This window comes from Syngnathus scovelli, chromosome 8 (assembly GCF_024217435.2).
Source record: "Syngnathus scovelli strain Florida chromosome 8, RoL_Ssco_1.2, whole genome shotgun sequence".
NCBI lineage: Eukaryota > Metazoa > Chordata > Actinopteri > Syngnathiformes > Syngnathidae > Syngnathus > Syngnathus scovelli.
Window position 1 is genome coordinate 19,081,379 of NC_090854.1, and position 25,684 is coordinate 19,107,062.

The 25,684-nt window shown below is 50.0% G+C and overlaps 1 protein-coding gene across 3 annotated transcripts in view; it reads left to right on the plus strand.

Moving 5' to 3' along the window:
- Positions 1-24,640, plus strand: part of LOC125973801 (titin) — a 116,826-nt gene extending 92,186 nt beyond the window's left edge. For all 3 annotated transcript variants that reach the window (XM_049728297.1, XM_049728299.2, XM_049728298.1), the window contains 34 exons: positions 78-374; positions 679-1,266; positions 1,359-1,661; positions 1,745-2,041; positions 2,139-2,426; positions 2,527-2,832; positions 2,968-3,270; positions 3,350-3,655; positions 3,736-5,499; positions 5,621-5,914; positions 6,029-6,313; positions 6,401-6,700; positions 6,891-8,957; positions 9,036-9,338; positions 9,415-9,720; positions 9,846-10,136; positions 10,218-10,517; positions 10,777-11,082; positions 11,202-11,504; positions 11,699-11,980; positions 12,068-12,661; positions 12,785-13,072; positions 13,498-13,797; positions 13,888-14,190; positions 14,338-14,640; positions 14,747-15,331; positions 15,421-15,723; positions 15,900-16,199; positions 16,312-16,887; positions 16,980-17,285; positions 17,386-17,991; positions 18,084-23,221; positions 23,341-23,494; positions 23,575-24,640. In XM_049728297.1, coding sequence (XP_049584254.1) covers positions 78-374; positions 679-1,266; positions 1,359-1,661; positions 1,745-2,041; positions 2,139-2,426; positions 2,527-2,832; positions 2,968-3,270; positions 3,350-3,655; positions 3,736-5,499; positions 5,621-5,914; positions 6,029-6,313; positions 6,401-6,700; positions 6,891-8,957; positions 9,036-9,338; positions 9,415-9,720; positions 9,846-10,136; positions 10,218-10,517; positions 10,777-11,082; positions 11,202-11,504; positions 11,699-11,980; positions 12,068-12,661; positions 12,785-13,072; positions 13,498-13,797; positions 13,888-14,190; positions 14,338-14,640; positions 14,747-15,331; positions 15,421-15,723; positions 15,900-16,199; positions 16,312-16,887; positions 16,980-17,285; positions 17,386-17,991; positions 18,084-23,221; positions 23,341-23,494; positions 23,575-23,747 — 19,418 coding nt within the window. In that variant the 3' untranslated portion in view covers positions 23,748-24,640. The remainder of the gene's footprint in view (positions 1-77; positions 375-678; positions 1,267-1,358; positions 1,662-1,744; positions 2,042-2,138; positions 2,427-2,526; positions 2,833-2,967; positions 3,271-3,349; positions 3,656-3,735; positions 5,500-5,620; positions 5,915-6,028; positions 6,314-6,400; positions 6,701-6,890; positions 8,958-9,035; positions 9,339-9,414; positions 9,721-9,845; positions 10,137-10,217; positions 10,518-10,776; positions 11,083-11,201; positions 11,505-11,698; positions 11,981-12,067; positions 12,662-12,784; positions 13,073-13,497; positions 13,798-13,887; positions 14,191-14,337; positions 14,641-14,746; positions 15,332-15,420; positions 15,724-15,899; positions 16,200-16,311; positions 16,888-16,979; positions 17,286-17,385; positions 17,992-18,083; positions 23,222-23,340; positions 23,495-23,574) is intronic.
- Positions 24,641-25,684: the final 1,044 nt, after the last annotated feature.

Genomic DNA, 25,684 nt, shown 5'->3' on the forward strand with positions numbered 1-25,684 from the left:
TCCGTCCGAGCCCTTCTCATTCCATCAAGTTCATCAACTGTAAAAACTTCATTCTACGGCCCACTTTTGTGTCGCAGAGGTGCCGAGTGTTCCCATGAAACTCGGAGTTGCAAATGTCACTAAAGACAGCGTGACAATCGCCTGGACTCGTCCCGAGTATGACGGTGGTAGCAGAGTGAAGGCTTACCTCATTGACGCTCTGGAGAAAGGACAAACCAAATGGGTCAAGTGTGCATCAGTGAGGACCATGAGCCACACTATAAAAAGCCTAAGAGAAGGTGCAGAGTACTACTTCAGAGTGAAAGCTGAGAACCACGCTGGACTAAGTGAACCAAAGGAGATGATCGTACCGGTTATCGTCAAAGAAATTCAAGGTAATTCTTTCTCTCATCTCCTATTCTTGCACTCGTATTATTCTTGCACTCGTATGCGCTGCTGTGACAAGTGAATTTCCCCGCTGTGGGATGAATAAAGTTCTATCATCATCATCATCATTATCATCATCATCATCATCTAAAGGTATGCTTTCTAATGTACAGCGAACCGAGATGCGGCACTCAACGTGCACCGCTGCGATGACGTGTTGTATGAAACGCCAACTATTTGCCATAGAAGGAGCCTAATTTTGCTTTCAACGTTGCTGTAAGTTTACTTTGCATTTTGCTTGAATTTCAACAGAGGCTCCAGAGTTTGATTTGAAAAACTACCCCAAGAATACAGTTTACGTCAGAGCTGGTTCCGACCTTACCTTCGACGTTCCACTTTTTGGCAAGCCGATGCCGAAAGTGACTCTGTCCAAGAACAATGTTGTCATCAAGGGATCCAAAAGACTGTCGACCGAAGTCACGCCTGACAACTTAACGATCGCCCTGAATGAAAGCGCAGCAAGCGACGCTGGGAAATACGAAGTAACCGCCTCAAACCCCGGCGGTGCCGCCAAGATCTTCATGAACTTTGTGGTGCTGGATAGACCTGGACCCCCAGTCGGACCTGTGGTGATTGGAGCGGTTGGAGAGACGACAGTGTACTTGAAATGGGATCCTCCAGAGTATGACGGTGGCAGCCCTGTTACCAATTACATCGTCCTGAAACGGGAAACTAGCACCCCTACCTGGACAGAGGCGTCAACTAACGTTGCAAGAACTGCAATCAAAGTGATGAAACTGACCAAGGGGGAGGAGTATCATTTCAGAATTAAGGCTCAGAACCGCTACGGCGTCAGCGACCACATTGACAGCAAGTCAGTTATGATCAAGCTTCCATTCAGTAAGTCAATGTGGCTTTGTTGGTTTGTCGCGGTTGGCCAATGAACATTTCCAAACGTACCATCGACTAATATGCTGTCGCTTTAATTCCAGCCGTCCCTGGACCTCCATCCACCCCTTGGGTTAGTTTTGTGTGTAGGGATAACTTGACTGTCTGCTGGAATGAACCGGTGAGCGACGGCGGGAATCCCGTGACCGGGTATCATCTTCAGATGAAGGAAAGGAGCAGTATCCTCTGGCAAAAGATCAATAAAACAGCAATACCAGGAAACCAGTTTCGGGTCACCAACATCTGCCCGGGTCTCATCTACGAGTTCAAGGTGGCGGCTGAAAATGCCGCTGGCATTGGAAAGATGAGCAAGACGTCTGAAGAGGTGCTGGCGATTGACGCGTGTGGTAAGTGGCGCTCTCAGTCTTATAGTCGGAGCTTCCGTTGACATCGATGTGACTTGGCGCTCCTCTGACATCTCCAACTATAGAGCCTCCTGCAAATGTCCACGTCACCGAAGTCACAAAGAACTCAGTCAGCCTGTCCTGGCAGAGGCCCCCATATGATGGCGGCAGTAAGATCGCTGGCTATAGTGTGGAGAGGAGGGACGCCGCCAGTGGCAGATGGGTGAAGGCTAACTTCACAAATATCCTTGAGATGGGCTTCACGGTGTCTGGGCTGAACCAGGACGAGTCTTACGAGTTCAGGGTGTATGCAAAGAATGCTGTCGGCTCTGTCAGTAACCCTTCTCTTATTGCTGGCCCGGTCACTTGTATCGACGCGCACGGTGAGTGCTCATTTTCATTCCTTCTCATATGGCTGTGATTGGGCGCGTTAAGAAAAACGCAAGGCATTGAAAATGTGATCCGTATTCTCTTGTGCAGGTGCTCCGGCCATTGATCTTCCTCCAGAGTATTTGGATGTGGTTCAGTACAAAGCCGGAACGTCAGTTAAAATCAGAGTAGGAATCATTGCCAAACCTCAGCCAAGCATCGAGTGGCTCAAAAACGGAAAGGAGCTTGTCGCTTCTTCTTCCTCGTGTGTGGAAAACACAACCGACTCGTCAGCCATCCTGATCAAGGATGCGACCCGCCGACACACTGGCTCGTATGAGATAAAGATCAAAAACGCGTTGGGCTCAGCGACGGCTACGGTTGCGGTCGAAATCCTCGGTATTTTGACACGTTTCGCTTCCCTTTCTCACGTTGAAAAGTTTCCTCCCGTGTCTCAATTGTGTTTGTTGAATGATGGCGCCTTTTCATGTCTCCTCAGACAAACCCGGACCGCCGGCCGGCAGCATTAATTTTAACCTCATCACAGCGGACAGAATCACCCTCCGCTGGGAGCCTGTGTGCGAGGCCGACAACGGAGGTTCCGAGGTGACGCACTACATCGTGGAGAGGCGTGAAACCAGCAGAGTGGTCTGGTCGACAGTCTCGGAGCGGCACGAGCAGACGTACATCTCCGTCGGCAAACTGGTGCGAGGAAACGAATACGTGTTCCGGGTCATGGCTGTTAACAAGTTTGGCGTGGGAGAGCCACTCGAGTCAGAGCCCGTTGTTGCAAAGAACGCCTTTGGTAAGCTTTGGAATTCAGGCTTATTTTCACTTTCGCTTTCGTCATCAAGTAAATGCAGAACTCTTGCTCGTTTTCCTGTCCCTGATCACAAGGGACAAAGGTTTCACACATCTGTTCTTTGTGCATTTCCATCAGTCACTCCGGGTCAGCCACATACGCCTGAGGTGAACATCATCACCAAGACTTCTATGGTGGTCGAATGGGAAAGTCCAGGTGTGGACGGCGGAAGCACAGTTACTGGCTACTACTTGGAGAGACGTGACAGGAAGAGTTTACGCTGGATCCGAGTTTACAAAGACCCCGTTCCAGACCATAAGCAGACTGTCTACCATCTCACCGAAGGAAATGAGTACCAGTATCGCGTCTGTGCCATTAACAGGGCTGGAGAAGGACCCTTCTCTGACGGATCCGACTTCTATAAGGCTGCAGATCCCGTTGGTAAGTGATCCCAGACGCTGGCTGCTTCCAAAATGTCAATCGAGGACCACCTGTGCCCATCAATTAATTTGGCTCACAGATGCTCCAGATGAGCCTTGCAAGCTGAAGGTGATGGATTCCACAAAGACCTCCATCACTTTGGGCTGGTCCAAGCCAGAATGGGATGGAGGCAGTGAGGTGACCTGCTACATGGTGGAGAAGCTGGTGGAGGGAGAGGAGAATTGGACCATGGTTACTTCAAAGGGAGAGGTCAAGATGACGGAATATACTGTACACGATTTACAGCCGGACGTGAACTACTTTTTCCGAGTTTCTGCTGTCAACTGCGCGGGCCGTGGGGAACCTTTGCAGATGACTGAGCCTGTACAGGCTAAAGATATCTTGGGTAAGTGACATTGCAGACTTGAGAAATGTCTTTCCTTTTTGTTTGTTTGTTGTTAAATGACCGTGATATCGTTTTCACAGAGGAAGCCCAGATTGACTCAGATGTGGCCGTGAGAACCCACTACATTGTGAAGGCTGGCAAGGATGTGGAGCTCTCTGTTCCTTTGAAGGGTCGACCATCACCCGACGCTTCTTGGAGCAAAGGGGATTTATGTATCGACAACAACCCCTCTTATGAGTTCCACCACTCGGACACCACCGCAGTTCTCGTCATGCGTGATGTCACCAAGCTCGACACTGGAAAATATACGGTCAAGATTGCGAATGGCGTAGGAGAGCCCAAGACGCTAACCTTGTCCGTGAAGGTCCAGGACTGTCCAGCTCAGTGCAGGAACCTGACACTGAAAAACGTAACCCGTGGAAAAGTCACTCTTTGCTGGGAAACGCCACTCCTCGATGGCGGTGCTGAAATCACAAACTACATTGTAGAGAAGAGGGACTCTTCAAAGAGATCATACTCTGCAGTCACAAGCAAATGCGTCGACACCACCTACACGATTGAAGATCTCTCTGAAAAGACATTGTACTTTTTCCGTGTACTCGCAGAGAATGAGAATGGTGTCGGTGAACCATGTGAAACACTTGAACCCGTCAAGGCTGCAGAGACTCCCGGTCCAGTCAAATGTGTTTCTATGAAGGATTCCTCCAAGACCTCAGTCACCCTGCAGTGGCTTAAGCCTGATTACGACGGCGGCAGCATCATCTCCGACTACATCGTTGAGAAGAAAGCCGCAGGCGAAGACTGGACACTCGGAGGAACGAGCCGACACTGTGAGTTTGAGGTGCAAAAACTTAAGGAGCACTCCGACGTGTTCTTCAGAGTTGCGGCCCGAAATGAGAAGGGTCAGGGTGACTTTGTGAAGATAGGTCCAATCAAGGTCATCGACTATGTTATCACACCCGAAGCGAGCCTCGCAGACTACCCGGATGGAAGAATCTGTGTTCGCTTAGGCCACAATGTCCACATTGAGCTGCCCTACGTAGGTAAACCCAAGCCGTCAGTCTCGTGGCTGAAGGACAACCTTCCTCTTAAGGAAAGCGATCAAATCCGCTTCAAGAAGACAGCCAACAAAGTGACGCTAATGATAAAGAGTGTCAAGAAAGAGAATGAGGGTAAATTCACACTTACTCTTGACAACAAAATCAACAGAAAGTCCTTCCACATCCACGTCATTACCCTCGGACCCCCATCGAAGCCCCTCGGACCCATCCGCCTTGATGAAGTCAGAGCGGAAAGCATCATGATCTCCTGGGATGAGCCCAATGACGACGGCGGCGGAGACGTCAGCTGCTATACTGTCGAGAAGCGTGACACCTCTCAGCCTGACTGGAAGATGGCTTGTTCCAGGGTGGAGGGAACTCAGTTCCAAGTGCCCAACCTGGTCAAGGGTGTCCAATACCAGTTCAGAGTGTGTGCTGAGAACAGGTACGGTGTCAGTGAGCCCCTGGTCTCACAGATGGTGATTGCCAAGCACCAATTCAGGCCCCCAGGCCCACCAGGCAGGCCTGTTGTGTATAACGTCACCAACGACGGCATGACAATCCAGTGGGAGAAGCCTCTCTATGATGGCGGTACACCCATCCAGGGCTTCCATGTGGAGAAGAGGGAAAAGAACAGCATCATGTGGCAGAAGGTGAACCTAGTGGTCATCAGAGAAACCGATTACAGGATCCTGGGTCTCATCGAAGGCCTTGAGTACTCGTTCAGAGTGTACGCACAGAATGATGCCGGCTCCAGCCGGATGAGTGATGAGAGCAAGCCCGTCATGGCCGTCAGTCCCGTTGGTAAGTGCCGCCGACTCTGTCCATAGGCCTACATCATGTAGCTCAACTTATTCGTCGACCAATAACCTCTTCACAAAGATCCTTTGGGAGACTAATTATGAACTGGACTTTTGTCTTTCAGATCCTCCAGGCCAGCCCGACTACACTGACGTGACGAGTGACTCGATCACGCTGAAGTGGGATGCGCCCAAACGTGACGGCGGCAGTAAGATCACTGGCTACAACATTGAGAAACGACAGGGTCACGGTCGTTGGTTCAAGGCCAACTTGACTGATGTCCACGACTGTCAGCACACTGTGACTGGTCTGACAATGAACGAGCGCTATGAGTTCAGGGTGATTGCCAGAAATGCCATCGGTGTCGTCAGTCCCCCGTCCAACTCGTCTGGTTTGATTGTAGTCAGAAGCGAGAATGGTAAGTGAAGATAAGCCAGCGAGAGTGATGAGATGATGATGATGATGATGATGATGATGATGATGATGATGATGATGATGCATTTATTGTAAAATGCTTTTCTTTCTAAACCAGCTGCTCCTCACATTGAATTTGGCCCGGAGTATTTTGAGGGTTTGACTGTCAAAGCGGGTGACAACATCAGGGTGAACGTGGCAATCACCGGGCGGCCTGTTCCCAAAGTGATCTGGTACAGAGACGGCGTGGAAATCACCCAAAGGATGATGGATATTATCACCGCTCCTGGATACAGCACTCTTTTCATCAGAGATGCTGACCGTACCCACCGCGGTCTCTACACGGTCGAAGCGACTAATGGATCGGGCAGCAAGAAGGAGAATCTTTTGGTTCAAGTACAAGGTGTGTTGTCGTTTCTGTACATTATAGTAGTATATTCACAAGCGATCGACGTATTACCTCTAACTTCGACTTTCATATGTGATGCAGACACACCTGGTGAACCAGTAGGACCCATCGTGTTTAGCAACATCTCAGAGGGCAGATGTACCCTCTCCTGGAATCCGCCAGAGAACAATGGCTGCTCGGAAATTTCGCATTACATCATTGAGAAGAGGGAAACATCCAAAATCTCTTGGGCATTAGTGTCTGATGACTGTCACGAGTGCACGCTCACTGCAACCAAACTCGTAAAGATCAACGAGTACCAATTCAGGGTCTCAGCAGTCAACAAGTTTGGTGTTGGCAGACCGTTGGAATCCTGCCCTGTTATTGCACAGCTGCAATACAGTAAGTCAAAAGAATGACATTTTGACCAAATATTTTTTTGTTGGGGGGATTGAACATACAAACACACTACCCGAAAGGTTAAAAATCGGCAACAAGGGAAAATGATCGGTCGTTGCGATTGAAAGCTCTGCTCTGCGTGTTCATCCTTGATTCTGGTCTTGACATATTTCCATTCACAATTTCCTCCCAGGTACCCCCGATTCTCCAGGCACTCCGGATGCCACCGAGGTCACAGGGGAAAGCATAACTTTGGCCTGGACTCCTCCAACATCAGATGGAGGAAACCCCATCCAACATTATATACTGGAAAAACGAGAGAAGAAGACTGTCCGGTTCTACAAGGTGGTTTCAAAGAAACCCATCACTGAATGTGCTCACAGGGTTTCTCATCTCACTGAGAACATGGAGTACGAGTTCCGGGTGATGGCTGTGAATGATGCCGGTATTGGTTCTCCGAGCAACATCTCCTTGCCCATCAAAGCTGTCGAACCAAAGGACATCCCATGCGCTCCATCCGTGGTCTGTGTGTCCGACTCCACAAATACTTCTATCAGTCTGGAATGGAGCAAGCCTGCAGATGACGGAGGTTCTGATATCCTGGGATACATCGTCGAGATGGTTAAAGCAAACGAACTCGACTGGCATAGAGTCAATGAAGAGCTTGTGGCCGAAACAGAGTACACGGTGACTGGTCTACAAACCGGGGTTGCGTACAAGTTCCGCGTTGCCGCTGTAAATCAAGTCGGAAGAGGCGAGGACATGGCAACTCTAGAACCGGCTCAGGCCGTTGACAGACTCGCACCGCCAATGGTTGATATTGATGCCTCCTTCAAGCAAACACATGTTGTCAAGGCTGGAGGTTCAGTGAAACTAAGTGTACAATTCAGGGGGAAGCCAGTTCCTGTCGCCACCTGGCTGAAAGAAGAAGGAGAAGTGGGTGTGATGTCCGAGGTCATAACTGCAGAGGGCAGCAGTACTCTACATATTGAAAACTGCTCGAGGAACGATACAGGCAAATACACTGTTAACTTGGAGAACAGCAGCGGCAGCGAGTCAATGACTTTCACCCTGAAGGTCATGGACACTCCCGGAGCCCCTGAGGCTTTAGCCTTCCACGAGGTGTCCAGAGGCTCAGTCACCCTTGCGTGGCAGCCTCCGCTCAATGATGGCGGAGCGCGAATCCAACACTACATTGTGGAGAGACGCGAGGCCACCCGTCGCGCTTGGACACAGTCTGGGGGAAAATGCACTCAGAATATCATGAAAATCCAGGATCTCCTGGAGGGAGTGCCATACTTCTTCAGGGTCTCTGCAGAGAACCAGCACGGTGTCGGCGAGGCATTGGAGATGACAGAGCCTGTTGTGGCCACTGCTGAGCCAGCGCCACCAAAGAGAGTGGACATTGTAGACACAACAGACAGCTCGGTGTCACTGAGCTGGCTGAAGCCGGAGCATGACGGCGGAAGCCGTATCCAGAGTTATATCATCGAGGCCAGGGCGAGTGGGACGGATAAATGGTTTGTGGTTGGCAACACCAAGAACCTCTCCTACGTGGTCGATAACCTCAACAAGGGCCACGAGTATCACTTCCGTGTGAAAGCCAAGAATGAGTCTGGCCTCAGCAGGCCCCGGGAAAATCCAGCCCGGGTTTTGGTCAAAGAGCCTCACATTGAACCGGCAGCTGATCTCAGTGAGATCACCAATCAGCTGATCACATGCAGCTCTGGCAGTAGCTTCACAATTGATGTTCCTATTAGCGGGCGACCTGCTCCCAAGGTAGCCTGGAGGCTGGAGGAGATGAGGTTGAAGAACTCTGAAAGAGTTTCAATTCAAGTAACGAAAGACAGAACGAGCATATCAGTCAAGGATGCCATGAGAGGTGATGGAGGAAAATACTACCTGACCCTGGAGAATGTTGCCGGAACCAAGACCTTTACTATAGACGTCAACGTCATCGGTAGACCCAACCCTCCGACGGGGCCTGTCGAAATTTCAAATATCACCTCCCAATCCTGTGTCGTTAACTGGGACGCGCCAGAGGATGACGGCGGCACCGACATAACCAACTACATCGTGGAGAAGCGTGAATCTGGTTCCAGTGCCTGGCAACTGATCAACTCCAGCGTGAAGCGCACGTCTCTGCATGTCAGTCATCTGACAAAGTACATGCAATACACCTTCAGGGTCTCTGCCGAGAATAGATTTGGCGTCAGCAAGCCGACTGAGTCTCAGACCGTCGTCGCAGAGCATCCTTACAGTAAGTACAATTTCTAAATTGGCAAGACACTGGTAAAAGTCGTGAGTCGCTAAGAGAATTCACGTTTGACTGTTGTAGCACCTCCTGGAGCACCAACAAGGCCATGTGTCTTTAATATCTTTGCCAACACAATGACCTTGAAATGGGAGGAGCCCTATCACGATGGCGGCAGCAAGGTGACAGGTTACTGGATCGAGAAGAAAGAGAGAAATAACATTCTCTGGGTAAGGGAGAACAAGATTCCATGCTTTGAGTGCTTTCATAAGGTGGAAGACCTCGTCGAAGGTCTAGAGTACCAGTTCCGAGTTTATGCGATGAACAGTGCTGGTCTGAGCAAGGCCAGTGAAGCCTCTAAAGGAGCAGTCGCCCAAAACCCTGTCGGTGAGTAACGCTTTGCCACGCAAACATTGACCGCTTCCGACCCATGACCGATACGACTCCACGTCTTTGATTTTAGATCCACCGAGTAAGCCAGAAGTGACAAATGTAACCAGGACCACAGTGTCGCTCAAATGGTTGGCTCCGCTCAATGACGGCGGCAGTCCAATTGTAGGATACGTCATTGAACGAAAGCCATACACTTTGACTGGCGAGGGCCGTTGGCTGAAGTGTAATTACACAAACGTGACCGACACGTTCTACACGGTTACCGCCCTGGGAGAAGGAGAACCCTACGAGTTCAGAGTCATTGCCAAGAATGCCAACCAAGTCTTCAGCACCCCATCAGATTCCACTGGCTCTGTGCAGTGCAAGACTGACTTTGGTAAGCTACTTTGATTATTTGTGCAAAAAACTAGCCAGCGATTCAATGTCAGATACTGTGACAAATGCCCGGGCTGACCACCGTGCAGATGCAACTCGTGTCAATGTGCTTATATTGTGCGACAGAACCTCCAAAGGCTCACCTCGACGGCAAACTACTGTCTGAAGTTGTCACGGTGAGAGCTGGCTCAGATTTGGTTCTGGACGCTGCCGTGGGTGGCAGGCCTGAGCCCAAAGCTTCCTGGTCCAAGGGCAACAGGGAACTCGAGTTATGCGAGAAGTACCATCTGCAATACACATCCAAACGGGCAATGGCTATCGTCAAGTTCTGTGACAGAGATGATACCGGAAGGTATATTCTCACTGTTAGGAATGTGAGTGGAACAAAGACTGCTGAAGTCAATGTCAAAGTACTCGGTGAGTATCCCTGCACTCGGTTCTCCAATCAAACTCCTTGTGAGACAAGAAAACGACTGACGACACAATGACTGTTTCTAGACACTCCGGGAGTGTGTGAAGGCACCGTCGAAATCAGCAAGATAACAGAGGAGTCGTGCACTCTGAGCTGGAAGCCTCCTTTGGAAGATGGCGGTGATGAGGTGTCCCACTACCTCGTGGAGAGAAGAGACACCAACAGACTTAACTGGGTTTTCATGCATACCGAGTGCAAGGAGCTGACTTGCAGCATCACGGGGCTTTTCAAGAACACAGAATACCTGTTCAGAGTCCGGGGAATCAACAAGTACGGCGCCGGTGTCCCCCTTGTCTCCAATCCCATGGTTGCCAAGAACACTTTCAGTGAGTGTCCCCATGCAACTGTTGTAAAATGTGTGTAATCTACACTTTTGTTTTTTGACGTCGTTTGCAGTTGAAGTTGCTGCCGAGGAGTTTCCTAAACGTAAATGGCCTGTTTGGTGGATCGTAACCTTAGCCCCCGACTACATGAACAAAACTCTTTGTTCCAATATTCCGCACAACCTGCCCTTTGTCACTTATCATTATTATAACGTCAACCTGTCGCAGTTGTTGTTTCAAACCTCGAGTTGTCTCCTCACAGCTGTGCCATCGCCACCAAGTGCACCTGAGATCCTGGTGTCTGGAAAGGACTTTGCAACCATCGAGTGGATGAAGCCTGAGAGTGACGGTGGCAGCCCGTTGCTCCACTATCTTGTTGAGAAGCGTGAGAAGAAGAGCGCTCGCTGGGTGAAGGTGAACAGGAGCGGAGCACATCTCGACACCACGCTGAAGGTGTCCGGTTTGACCGAAGGCAACATATACCAGTTCAGGGTGACGGCCATCAACAAGGCTGGAGAAAGTGAACCGAGTGAGGTTTCACTCTACGTTGTCTGCAGAGAGCCAACGTGTAAGTTTGTTTTGGTCCTAATACGCCAGCAATCCAAAAGAGATTGGCAAAACGAAGTCTGTCGGCGACACGCTCACTTTGCATCCGACGCATTTCAGCTCTGTCTTCTCTCATCGTAGGCACCCCATCTCCCCCCTCGGTACCTCGTATCACTGACACGCACGCTGACAGCATTAGCTTGGCCTGGTCTCGCCCTGTGGAGGATGGAGGAGCTGATGTGCTGGGCTATTATTTGGAAATGCGGGAAGCTGGAACACAGGAGTGGACAAGGGCCCACGAGAAGACACTGCGCACTTTAGAGCACACAGTGACCGGACTTTGCTCAGGCAAGAAGTATTGCTTCAGAGTGGTCGGCATCAACATCAACGGCATCGGAGACTTCAGCGAGCACTGTGCTGAAACGGAGCCGGTCGAGAGAATTGGTACGTTTTTTTTTCTTTTTCTTTTTCCCATTCAGTCGTGACAATACGGATTACTCTACTGCTAAGGAACAGAGAGCAGGTTGAACCCGCTGGCAAATTTACAAAGTCACAGATAGACCTTGGAGAAAGATGAATTATTACCCACGCGTGTTGCAGTACAGCAACCTTTATTTGTCATTACCTTGACCCAATAGAAACTCCTGACTTGGAGCTCCCTGATGAGCTGAGGAAGACCATCTGCCTGCGGGCCGGTGGTTCTCTACGCCTCTTTGTCAATATTACCGGCCGTCCTGCTCCGACAATCACTTGGAGCAAGCAGGGCGTTGACCTTAACAGCCGAGGCTTCGTAGAAGTCACCCACAAGTCAACCACACTGATCATCGATAAGGTCCATCGGTACGATGCGGGAAAATACACACTGGTGGCTGAGAACTCTGCTGGCAAACAGGAAGTCCATATCCTCGTCAAAGTCTATGGTAAGCGGATATTAAAGTAAGGCATATGTCACGAGCGTGATTATTTAGGAACGTCGTTTGTAAATGGCTAACGTTTTGCAATTCTAGACACACCGGGACCGACGGGACCGATCAAGATCAAGGAACTGACCAAAGAATATGCCACCATCTCCTGGGAAGGCCCCAGCGTTGATGGCGGCGCCCCTGTCAACAATTATATCATCGAGCGCCGCGAAGCCTCCATGAGAGCCTACAAAACTGTTACTTCCAAGTGCAGCAAGACATCTTTCAAGATTGATGGCCTGATGGAGGGCATGTTGTACTACTTCCGAGTCCTACCTGAAAACATTTACGGTGTCGGCGAGCCTCGCGAGACATCGGACGTGATCCTGGTTTGTGAGGTGCCTCACCCGCCGCGCAAATTTGAGGTGATTGACGTCACCAAAAGCACAGTTTCGTTGAGCTGGGAGAAACCTGAGCATGACGGAGGCAGCAGACTTACGGGTTACATTGTCGAGGCTTGCAAATTTGGTACTGACAAGTGGATGAAGGTGGCCTCGCTCAAGCTAACTGACTTTGAGCACACAATTGAGAAGTTGAATGAGAAGGAGCAGTACTTGTTCAGAATCAAAGCCATCAACAGTCGAGGCGCCAGCGAAGCAAAGGAGCTCGTTACGCCTGTGACCGTACAGGAACAAAGAGGTGAGCAGCAGCAGCGTCGTCTCATGGTTATCGCATTGTGTATTCGTTTTCGTCAAACCCGTGAGGACAAAGTGCGATGAAACATGGTTTTAGTCTTTACAAAAGACTTGACTTGTTTTCCAGTGATGCCTGCGGTGGATTTCACCAGCCTTCCCCAGAAAACTATTCACGTTCTGGCCGGTAAAACCCTAGAGCTGGACCTACCGATCATCGGCAGGCCTCCCCCCTCCTGCATCTGGTTCTTTGGTGACAACAGGCTCAAAATCACAGATCGTGTCAAGATTCAGAGCACTGGCAAGTTTTGCAAACTAACCGTTTCCAACACAACCATCGACGACACTGGAAACTACACCCTGGAGTTGAAGAACACTGTTGGTGTCACCAGCGAGGTCATCAAAGTTGTCATTCTCTGTAAGGAAAGCCCCGCAGATGGGCATTAACTTTGATTTGTTTACATACTCTGTATGTTCGGGTGAAATATGGACAGAGGTGGGTAGAGCAGACAAAAATTGTAGTCCAGCAAGAGTACGGTTTGTTTCGTGCTAATAATACGTCTCAAGTAAGAGTAGTCCTCCAAAGAATTACATGTATGATTAAGAATTATGTATGTACGTATGTAGAAGTGAAAGGAAAGAGTATGTTGTATCAATTTAACTTTGGCAAGTACAATTTATCCCAAGTTACTTGAGTTAATGTTTCAAAGTCAACGCAAGTTACTTAAGTTAGTGTCATAAAGTCAATGCAGCATGTTACTGCGCTTCTCTGACCTTTCATCTGACGGCGTGAGAAGCGTGGTTTGGATGATTTTGCAGTGACACACTATCATTTTCTCCTAGCCAAACCTGACGAACCAAAAGGACCAATCAGATTTGATGAGATTGACGCAACCACAGTCACCTGTAGCTGGGATCCTCCCGCTAGGGATGGCGGAGCTCCCATCAGCGGCTATGTGGTGGAGCAACGAGATGCCCACAGACCAGGCTGGGTGCCGGTTTCTGACTCTGTCAGCCGACCCACCCTCAAATTTGAGAACCTGACTGAGGGAGATGAGTACGTCTTCCGTGCGGCTGCTGTGAATCGCTATGGGACCGGAGATTTCTTGCAGTCTGAAATTGTTACCTGCAGGAGTTTGACAAGTAACAGCATTTTTTCTTAAAATTTATTCCACAAGCGTATGTAACCATAAGTCTTGGCACAAGGCTAACACGATTCTCCCTCTTTTGCAGATGTGTCCGGATCTCCTGGCCGGCCGACCATTTTTGATGTTTCGCGTGATGGTATGACTGTTGCCTGGAATCCACCGGAAGAGGATGGTGGGCTCGAGGTTTCTGGTTATATTATCGAGCGCAAAGAAGTCAGGGCTGACAGATGGGTGCGTGCCAACAAGCACCCTGTCACCATGAATAGGTACCGCTCCACAGAGCTAATTGAAGGCCTCGAGTACGAACACAGAATCATTGCCATCAATGCCCGTGGATTAAGCAAACCGAGCTTGCCCTCGAAACCAGCTGTGGCATCAGATCCCATTGGTGAGACCAAACAAACAAACAAACAAACAAACAAACAAAAAATGTCCTCTTTTCTGCATTTAGTCAAGTACAGACAGTGTTTCGATACATTTCATGCAAACAGCTAAATCAGTACAAACGGAACATCCATATTTCTGTCCCGGTCAGATCCACCCGGTTGCCCCCAGAACCCTCGGGTCACGGAAACCACCAAGTCATCTGTATCCCTGGCTTGGAGTCCCCCTGATGATGAGGGAGATGCAAGAGTGGACGGTTACCTCATTGAGATGCAGAAGGTGGGCACTATGGCGTGGCTCAAATGCAACACCACACCCTCTCTGATATGCGAGTACACCCTGACCAACATGCCACAAGGAGAGGAGTTCAAATTCCGAGTACTGGCCTGCAACGCGGGCGGTTCTGGGGAGCCTGCCGAAGTTCCCGGAACTATGACTATCACAGAGATGTTTGGTAAGCGCACACAAGAATGGACACATTAGGTGAACAAAATGAGTTTTGTTGTTCAGGAAAGTCAATGAAAAGTAACCGTTCCATTTTCTGTACTCGGCTTGTACAGAATCTCCCGATTGTGAACTCGAGCTGAAATACAAAGATGTGTACGTAGTCCGTCACGGTGGAGTGGTTCGGCTCTCTCTTCCCATTAAGGGCAAACCTCGCCCTACCTGCTCATGGTCAAAGGACAGCGGGGCGGTGTCAACCAAGGCCATGGTTGCTTACACTGAAGACACCAGCGAACTGGTGATCAAAGGAGCCGAGAGGAGCGACTCTGGTGTGTATGAGCTTCTTCTGGAAAATGAAGTTGGCAAGAAGAAGGCCCAAATCAAGGTCAAGGTGATTGGCCGTCCAAGTGCTCCGGAAGGACCGTTAACGTTTGAGGAAATCCAGGCCAACTCTGTAAAGGTGTCCTGGAAATCACCCACCGATGATGGCGGCGCAGAGATACTCGGTTACATTGTCGAAAGAAGAGAGGTCACCAGAAATGCCTGGTACACTGTGGACAGCAGGGTGACTGATCATCAATTGCTTGTCAAGGGCCTAAATGAAGGAACAGAATATCACTTTAAGGTTACCGCCGAGAACTCTTTTGGTATTGGCCCATCTCTGAAGTCAGAGCAACCGCTAGTGCCCAAGACTCCACTTTGTAAGTATTCTTGCCCCACCCCATCATTTGTTTACCAGAATTCTCTCATCAGCATTTGTTGAGCCGGGAAACTTTTGTTTGAAAAATAGGTCCACCGGAGCCATCCGGCGCACCGCTGGAAATCATGGATGTCACCAAAAGCTCTGTGGCACTGGCGTGGTGCAGACCAAAGGACGATGGAGGTTCTTCCATCAAGGGCTACTTCGTTGAGTACAAAGAGGTGTCTGCGGAGCAATGGTCTCGTCACCCCGCCAGGATTCCCTCCACAATGTTTACCCTGTCTGGACTCAGAGCAAATGCAGACTATCAATTCCGCATTTTTGCTGTCAATGATATCGGAGAGAGTGAAGCTGGACCTGTGTCAGAGACAGTCACGTGCAAAGATCCGTTTGGTGAGTCACCATGTGACAAAAGTCAGGAGCATAAATTGGATGACTAACGATACTAAGCAGATTCCTGTCAGAGATGTCCCCTAATACATATCAATAAATTATAATCCCTCATCTCTCTCACTACCTTTGGTGGCACCGATAAACATCTGGTTGTTTTGCGCCTTTGTACCGTGCAGATAAACCAAGCCAGCCAGGTGAAATTGATACAACAATGGTAACTCAAAATTCCATCGCCGTTCGCTGGCAAGCTCCAGAGTGCGACGGTGGAAAGGAGGTCCTGGGCTATTGGGTGGAATACCGAAAGTCCACTGAGAGCACCTGGAAAAAATGCAACAAGGAGAGACTGAAAGAACAGGAGTTTACCATGCGTGGTCTGGCCGAAGCTACCGAATATGAGTTCAGAGTACTAGCTGAGAATGACACCGGGATAAGCAGGCCTCGACGAACAGCTGCTTGCATCAAGACCAAACTGAGCGGTGCGTATACCCATCGCTGATATGAAAGTAGCAATTGTATAGTTGGCACGAAACAATAGTAAGAAACCTTTTCACATTTTGTGCATTTTTTCTCCTCGCTATTTTTACATAGTCGAGACCAAACCGAGTCTGAGAAAAGAAATGGACGAAGTCACAGAGAAACTGGGACAACCTGCTGTCATGAAGTGCCAGATTATTGGCAGGCCGGTTCCTGAGATCAAGTGGTACCACGCAGGCAAGGAGATTGTCGAGTCCCGCAAATATGAGATGAGCTCCGATGGCCGTAACCACTCCCTCTCCATCATGACTGATCAACAAGAGGACGAGGGAGAATACACCTGTAAGGCGACCAATGATGCTGGCGAAGCAGAAACCAAGGGAGTTCTTGTACTGGAAGCTGCCCCGTCCTTCCATTCTGACTACCCATTGAAGAGCACGTACTACGCCGGTCTAGGAACGACCCTACGCATCCACGCTGTGTACATTGGGCGTCCCGTGCCAAAGATTTTGTGGCTCCAAGAAGCAAAGACCCTGGAGAACTCCGAGGACATCAGTATCGAGACCACAGAGCATTATACCCACCTCATTATCAAGAATGTGCAGCGCAGGATCCATGGAGGAAAATACAGGATCCGACTGCACAATCACTTTGGCAGGGCCGACACTGCGTTCAACGTTGAAATCTACGGTACGATTTTATCCTCATAACTCAGCGAGTACCAGCTTTGCCTTTGTAAAAAGTGAAAATGATTACAGTACACCCTAACCCTTTGTTTGCAGACAAACCCGATATCCCCCAGGGTCCCATCGTTCTGGAGGCCCTCCTAAAGAACTCTGTCATCATCACCTGGAAGCCTCCCAAGGACAACGGCGGCTGCATGATCACCAACTACATTGTGGAGAAGCGCGAGGACAAAGAAGGAAGCGAGTGGGAATTGGTGTCGTCGTCCATTAATGGCACATCCTGCCGCGTGCCCAACCTTACCGACAGTGCCGGATACTTTTTCCGAGTATACGCTCAGAATCGCTATGGCAACAGCGAGCCGCTTGAACTCATCACACCTATACTCATCAAGAGCCAATTGGGTTCGTTCAGCCCCCAAGAAAATGTTCAACAAAATCAGCCGGTGTTACTTACTGTACTGACAAAGCGGGGTTTTTTGTTTTGTTTTGTTTTTGTCCACAGAGAAACCGACACCGCCTCAATCAATAACTGTTTCTGGAATCACCAAGGACTCCTGCGTAGTCTCCTGGAAGCCTCCGATCAGTGACGGTGGCTCCAAAATCAAGAGCTACTACCTTGAGAAGAAAGAAAAGAAGGATAAGAAGGAATGGGGTGAATGGATGCCCGTGACGACAGATGAGATCAAGCAGACAGTCTTTTCTGTCAAATGCTTGTCAGAGGGCATAGAACATCTATTCCGGGTGAAGTGCGAGAACCTCGGAGGACAAAGTGACTATAGTGAGGAAAGTCCTTCCGTCGTTCCCGCCACAGCCGTCGATGTCCGAGCGCCTGCATTCAAGGAGGAATTGAGGAACATGAGTGTCAAACACAAGAGCAATGCCACACTCGTCTGCAAGATCACAGGTCAGCCAAAACCAGTGATCAAGTGGTTCAGACGAGGAAAGGAGGTCCATTCAGACGGAAAGAAGATCAAGATTCAAGAGTTCAAGGGAGGTTACCACCAACTGGTCGTCACCGAAGCGGATGAGGAAGACTCGACCGTGTACCAGATCAGGGCCACCAACCAAGGAGGTTCCATCTGTGCTACCGTCTCTCTGGATGTTGAAAGTAAGGGAGTAGTGTACGCAGCGCGGCACAGTGCGTACAAGTTTTCACAAGGGTTGTTCTGTTAACAATGTCATGTTTTGCTCTGTCATCAGTTCCTGCAAAGATCCACCTTCCCAAGAACCTGAAGGACAAAGAAGCAATTCCTGCCCTGCGTGGAGAAATGGTCAATGTTAAAATACCATTTGGTGGCAAGCCAGATCCTGTCATTACATGGCAGAAGGGACAAGATCTTATTGACAGCAATGGCCACTACCAGGTCATTGTCACGCGATCGTTCACATCTTTGGTGTTCCCCAACGGCGTTGAGAAGAAGGATGCGGGATTCTATATTGTCTGCGCCAAAAACAGATTTGGAATTGATCAGCAGACGGTTGAGCTGGATGTGGCAGATGTCCCTGATCCTCCACGGGGTATTAAAGCCAGCGATGTCTCTCGAGACTCTGTCGCACTCAACTGGGTTGCCCCAGCAAATGACGGCGGAAGCAAGGTTATCAGTTATATGATTGAAAAGTGCTCGACCACAGCCGAACGGTGGGAGCGTGTCGCTCAATCTCGTGATGCCCGCTACACTGTTACTGATCTATTTGGAGGAACAAGCTATCAGTTTAGAGTCATTGCTGAGAACAGGTTTGGACAGAGTGCACCATCTGAGTCCAGCGGACCCGTCATGACAAAAGAGGACAAATCAAGAGTTCTCCTGTACGACACGGAGGTCGACGATACGGGCTGCGTTCCCAAAAGCAAAGCCCGACACTCTGACGCAAAGAATCTGCATAACAAATTCACTATTGCAGAAGAACTGGGAAGAGGTCAATTTAGCATCGTCCACCGCTGTGTAAACATCAGCTCGAAGAAGACCTACATGGCTAAATTTGTCAAAGTCAGGGGTGCAGATCAGACAATTGTTAAGAAGGAGATAGCCACACTGAATCTGGCTAAGCACACAAACTTGCTCCTCCTGCACGAGTCGTTCGATAGCCCCGAGGAGCTGGTCATGATCTATGACTTCATCTCAGGCGTTGACATCTTTGAGCGTCTCAACACGGCAGAGTTTGAGCTCAACGAGCGAGAGATTGCCAATTACATTCGGCAGATCTGCTCAGCCCTCGAGTTTCTGCACAGTCAGAGCTACGGACATTTTGACATCAAACCTGAGAACATCGTGTACACAACAAGAACCAGCTCAAACGTCAAAATCATTGAGATGGGCCAGTGCAGACACCTGACGCCCGGAGACCAAATCAAGATCCAGTACACCACTGCAGAGTACGCTGCCCCAGAGATCCATCAGTGCGACATGGTGAGCACCGTGACTGACATGTGGTCCGTCGGCGTCCTGTCCTATGTGCTCCTCTGCGGACTCAATCCATTCACGGCCGAAACCAACCAGCAGATGATCGACAACATTTCAAACGCAGCCTACGGCTACGACGATGAATCCTTCAAGCACGTTAGCGTCGAAGCCCTAGACTTCACCGACCGCTTAATGACGAAGGAGCGCAAGCACCGTATGACTGCTGCCGAGGCGCTGGCACATCCATGGCTATCTGCTCCTGTGGAAAATCTGAGCACCAGGACCGTCCAGAGCGGCAGACACAAGAGGTACTACCAGGCAATGGTGAAGAAAGAATGGAGCACTGTGGTGTCTGCAGCCCGCGTGGCCAGCGGCGGATCGATTCGGCCCCAGCGTGGCGTGTTAGTCGCAAAGGTGAAAATTGCTCCGTTCGAACACGGACCGGTTGGAGGCCAGGTCGGACACTTGGTGGCCAGCGAGTGCGACAGCGTCAAATTCATCTGCAATATTGACAACTACGACAGCACCACTGAAGTCACTTGGTATTGTGGCGTCAGGCAGTTGGAAGCTAGCGACAAGTACCAAATCGATTACGAGGACGGCCTGGCGACGATCACGATCGCCAAGGTGACCGGAGCTGACGACGGCACGTATAGATGCAAGGTTGTGAACGATTACGGTGAGGACAGTGCCTACGCAGAGCTCTTTGTCAACGGCGTCAGGTCATACCGTGACTTCTTCACTGCTCGCGTGATCAAGAGGACAAAGCGTCGAATCGACACCGCCAGAATGCTTCAGAAGCCGCCCGAGTTCACACTTCCCCTCGTTAATCACACCGCATACGTTGGAGAGGATGTGCGCTTTGGTGTGACCATCACCGTTCACCCTGAGCCCCGTGTCACGTGGCACAAATCCGGACAAAAGCTGGTCCCTGGAGAGGATGACAAAAAGTATACCTTCATCAGTGACACGGGCCTGTACCAGCTAATTATCCACAAAGTCGAAGACAACGACGACGCTGAATACAGCGTTGTGGCCCGCAACAGGTATGGCGACGACAGTTGCAAAGCCCGTCTGACCGTGGTCCCGCGACCAAAACCAGCCGACCTCACTCTAAGGCCCATGTTCAAACGTCTGCTCGCCAACGTGGAGTGCAGAGAGGGCCAGAATGTTCGTTTTGAAATCAGAGTTTCAGGACACCCTGCACTGAAGTGGGAAAAGGACGGCGTGCCCATAGCCTTTGGGCCATCTATCGAGCTGGTCCACGAAGGTTTGGATTATTTCATTCTTCATGTGAGAGACACACTCCCCGAAGACTCTGGCGTATACAGAGTGACCGCGACCAATTCTGCTGGATCTGCCAGTTGCCAGGCAACACTGAAAGTGGAACGTGTCGCTCATGTAAAGAAAGATTACGGGAGCAGCCAGAAGGAGCAGCAAAGTGCGTCTCAGATGGAGGAATTGGACAAAAAGGTCCGGTTGCATCAGATCTTGTCAGACACCGTTGTCTTGGCGTTACCTCCGGCTGCAGTGCAGGCCGTCAGGGAAGCGGCAACCATGTTTAAACCCGCCGTGACGACGAAAACGAGCCAGAGGTCCGAGGCCCAAATACAGGAAGAAAAAGAGGAGCGAAAGAGGCGAGCCGACGAGAAAAGACTGCGTATGCCGTACGACGTACCCGCGCCGCGGGTCGTGAACCCGGCTGTTCTCGAAGAGGATGTGGAAATCAAACACTTCAAGCCACTCTCGGATATGAAGTGGTACAAGAAGCTCAGAGATCAGTACGAATTCCCAGAGCCCATTGAGAAAATTAAGCAGAAGAGGATGAAACGTATTCGTCTCTCCAGGTGGGAGCAGTTCTACGAGGTGCCCGTCAGGATCAAAGACCAGTACAAGCCAAAGTGGCGCATCCCGTCCATGACTCAGGATGATTTAGAGACGGTCAGGCCGTCGTCGAGGCACCGTGCGGTCTCACCGGGGATAGACGTCTACCGCAGGATCAGGAGAAGGTCATTGGGCGACCTGTCTGATGAGGAGCTGCTACTGCCGGCGAAGGAGTATCTGTCCATGAAGATCACCGAAGAGGAGAGGCTTCGCTTGGAGGCGGAACTGGAGCTCGGTTACTCGGCTTCTCCGCCAAGCCTAAGCCCTGTCCGCTTTGAGCTGTCGTCGCTGCGCCCTTCATCACCCGTGAGAGTCTATCGTGATGACGAGGAGGAGGACGCGGGAGCCCTTCAACGGTACGATTCGTACCGAATTCCTTCCAAATATGAGGCCGGTCCAAGCTTTGTGGAATTGCGGCAGCGCCATGACAGAGCCACATACAAGGCTCCCAGGCAGAAGCAAAGGGTATACGAGGAGAGAGAGGATCAGGACTTGCTGCGACCTCACACCACCACTCAGAGAATCTCCTCCTACAAGAGTGAACTCCAGCGCATGGAGTTTGAGGAGAAAAGTCGAAGTTTGAAAAAGGAAACGGTCATCGCTGTCACAAAAGCTTCAGAGGGCATCGAATCGGAGCATCTGACATGTTTTGCGTCCAAATATATTCCTAAACCCATGAAGAAGCTCTCCACGCCTGAGCCGGAGATAAGGGCTCCACCATCCGAAAAGGCTGTCCAAAAAGAGACCATTTTGCCCAGAGTGGATTTTCTCTCCAGGTATGAGGAGAGAAAGCAGACTCTCAGATCAGAGCGCAGATCTGTGGAAAGAACGTCAGATTCTCCTTTCAGTCTGGACCACATCCCTCGCATTAGCATCCGCTTGCGATCTCACCGCGTCGGCTTTGGTTCCAACACCAGCTTCACCCTGAATGTCCAGGCCAAACCGGAGCCCAGAGTCAAGTGGTTCCACAACGGAAAAGAGATCCAACCGAGCGGCAAACACCACATGAGCAACATGAGTGGACTTCTGACTCTCCAGATCTATAACTGCGCCAGTGACGATGCGGGAACATACTCTGTGGTCTGCAGGAACGTCAAAGGAGAAGCTTCTGACAGTGCCACTTTGGACGTGGCAGCAGAATTTGCTGCCTTCTCTGCCACCCACCGGGATGAGGAACCGCCATATTCCCAACTTCCAGACATGGCCAAAACAGAGATGTACCACATCTCAGCAGCGGCAGCAGTCAAGGAAACCATGTCTGAAGTGGTGACAAAACATATCGCTGTTGTCGAAAAGGCCAAGGCCACGGTCCCTGCAAAGATTCTGACCAAACCTCAGTCTCTGAGTGTCGATGAGGGAGGTCTAGCCAGATTCTCTTGCGACGTGGATGGTGACCCAGCACCTTCTATATTGTGGCTTCGTGAGGGAGCAGCTCTGGGTTCCGCTCAGCATCACCACATTGTCTCTACGCAGTACAGCTCCTCTCTGGAAATTTCTTTTGTTCAGGTGTCTGATGCAGGAAGCTACACGTTGAGTGTAGAAAACGCCGGTGGTAAACAAGAAGCCTATTTTACTCTAACCATCCGCAAGTCTGAGTCCAAGCGGAAAGTCGGGGTCTCTCCCAGAGTCACCTCTCCTGAAGCCAAGTCCCCCGAACCTGTCAAATCCCCACAGAGAATCAAGTCCCCTGAACCAATCAAGTCCCCTCTGAGGGTCAAGTCGCCAGTCTCGCCAAAGTCACCCGCCGCAAAATCCCCGCCTCCGTCGGTCAAGGAAGTCAGAGTAAAGTCACCGGTCTCCCCAAATTCCCCCACTGCAAAATCGCCGACTCCATCTGTCAAGCAAATCAAATCACCAAATCGAGTCATGTCACCAACTGTGGGAAAAAAGTCTCCTTCAGTTGACGCGGAGAACCGCAAAAGCGGGACGCCACCTCACTTCCTGTTGCAACCCCGATCCCAAAATGTGGACCAGGGACAAAATGTCAAATTCACCTGTGAGGTTGCGGGAGAGCCTTTCCCAGACGTGGAGTGGTTTAAAGACAACTTGACTGTGAGTATTTGGTTTTGTCTCCGTTTGAACCCTTTTGACTGTCATCATCATGTCACGCTTCTCTCTCTCTCTCTCTCTCTCTCTCTCTCTCTCTCTTTCTCTCTCTCTCTCTCTCACAGCTGTCAGCCACGTCCAACGTCAGAATGACCTGGACCAACAGTTTGTACACACTGGAGATTGGTGAAGCAACACTGGCAGACAGCGGCAAATACACTATCAAGGCCAAAAACCAGCTTGGCCAGTGCTCCGCCACATCCTCCCTTAATGTCATCAGTAAGTCATTGTTACTCAAAAAGTGCTGCGAGCAAGCTCTTCAAAAGACTAATGCACACGTGTTCCTTGCTTTCTTGCAGCTGACGCACAAAGAATGTTAAGTGCGGAACAATCGGAAGCTTTCTCGGCCTCTTCGGTTCGTGTGACATCAGCGTCTTTCAGCTCCACGGAGAGCTCATCTGAAACGAGCCGTCAAATCGTGCATACGTACGCTCAATCGCGTGACGAAACCTCCTCCTCGTTTGGTATATAACAGCCCCCAACCCCTCCCGCCCCTAATTTTCCTCACTGGCAATGGTTTGTTTCATGATTAATCAACAAGAATTGACACCAATTTATCTTCTTGTAAATAGGAACTCTTTCTTTTTTTTTTTTGTACCAAACTTGACATTCAGTGATTGCCCAACTCAAGTCTCCAATTGTTTTCAGACGCGATGACACTTTGGCAGTGACATGTACATAATGTATATAGCCGGATGTGACGGTTATGGGGAATGTATGCATTGTTATTTATGACAAGAATATGAAGCGAAGGAACGAAAGCAAATGCGCTTGAACAGGAGAAAGTCCCGTGCGGAACGACTACCCTGTTAGAAGCAGAAACTAAAATGCTGCGCCTCAACGCTACGTTGACGTCTAAGATTTCCTCGGCAGGTAGAGCGTCTCCCTGTTGAAGTTAACTCGACACAAAAAAGAAACCTTGATGTTTTGGACACGTGTCGCCTTTCCGATTTCTGGCGAACGTAAGACCCCGAGCGCCGCCGGCGTCACCCTCGCGCGAGCGGCGTGACGACGTCTCACGCTCGGACCGACTGCGTCGTACCACCAATTGATTTGATGACCGGCCGAGAGCGCAAGTGGCCTGTGCTCCCCCCTTTGACGTAGGAGCGCTGCTTCTGGCACTGGACGCTCCTTTGGAACGTCTCCTTACTGCCAAAGAAAGTCCAAGTGGACTCAGCTGTGCAGAAGCAACGCCATCCCTTGGAGGATTGCTCATGAGTGTGTTGTGTGTATTGTAGCATGTAGTCAAGTATTGACTTATTTGCCACGCTGACTCCATCTGCTGTGGCAAACCTTGTTTTGTATCATTTGTCCTCCTTGGGTGTTTTATTGTTTTTGTTCTAGTAAAGCATGATTTCAGCACCACATCTTGACTGGTTTTTCCTCACATGTGCATGTAGGGGAAGGTAGGGGCGGGGGTTTCACACAGCAAACTGGAAGCGGCAACATGGCGTGACCGAGCGCTAAACAAATTCTTCAGCAGTGTAACGCGACTGCCGGGCGGCCCTTTGAGGGTGAATGGTGAGACAGTGGCCAGGTGGGCACCTCGCTAAAGCATTCCAGTACAAACGGTAAGCCGTCAAGTCATCCGTTTGATGGTGCCGCATAGAAAGAAAGGTAATTTACTCAACCCTCGTCTCCATTTCGACAGTGTCCAAGGCCACACCTGGCCACCACCGAGCTCTGCCCCTGACAGGGATGAAAATTAGGGGAGTGAAATGAATCATTTAAATTGTTGTTTACTGCAAGTTGGTCTATATTCTCCTTTTTATATCTTATCTTATATCTATTTATGTTTAGTTTATTTAAATCTATTTTGAGTGTGCGCCATTATGTCAACGCATAACAACTGTAAGTCTACTAAACAAAACAGCGGTTGCTATATGACGTCTGTCACGTCATAGTCACGTGACGCGGACGTGAGGTCGATGGGCGGAACTTCCGCCGAAATGCAAATTAGTGGGCGGAGTTAACTTGTTTAAAAGGGAGTGGGCAGAAGACTTATTTAATTTATTTAAATCTATTTGGACTGTGCGCCATTATCTCAACGCATAACAACTGTAAGTCTACTAAACAAAACAGCGATATGACGTCTGCCACGTTGCAGTCATGTGACGCGGAAATGACGCTAGTGGGCGGGACTTCTGCCAAAATTCAAATCTGTGGGCGCGGCTTTCAACAATGGCAGCGAACGAGACACAGCGGATAGTTCAACGACGACTAACAAGAGAAATATTTTTATTTTCTGCTTGCAACTGGACCGTCTAGAGCGTACACGGTAAATACAACTCATTATTTTTAAAAAGAAGTACTTTTGTAGCCCCGAAACGCGAGTGAGTGTGCCGGGGGTGGGGACGTCGAGCTCGGCGTCTGCTGCCAGCCACAGACGCCGAATTTAGACAATTCTCC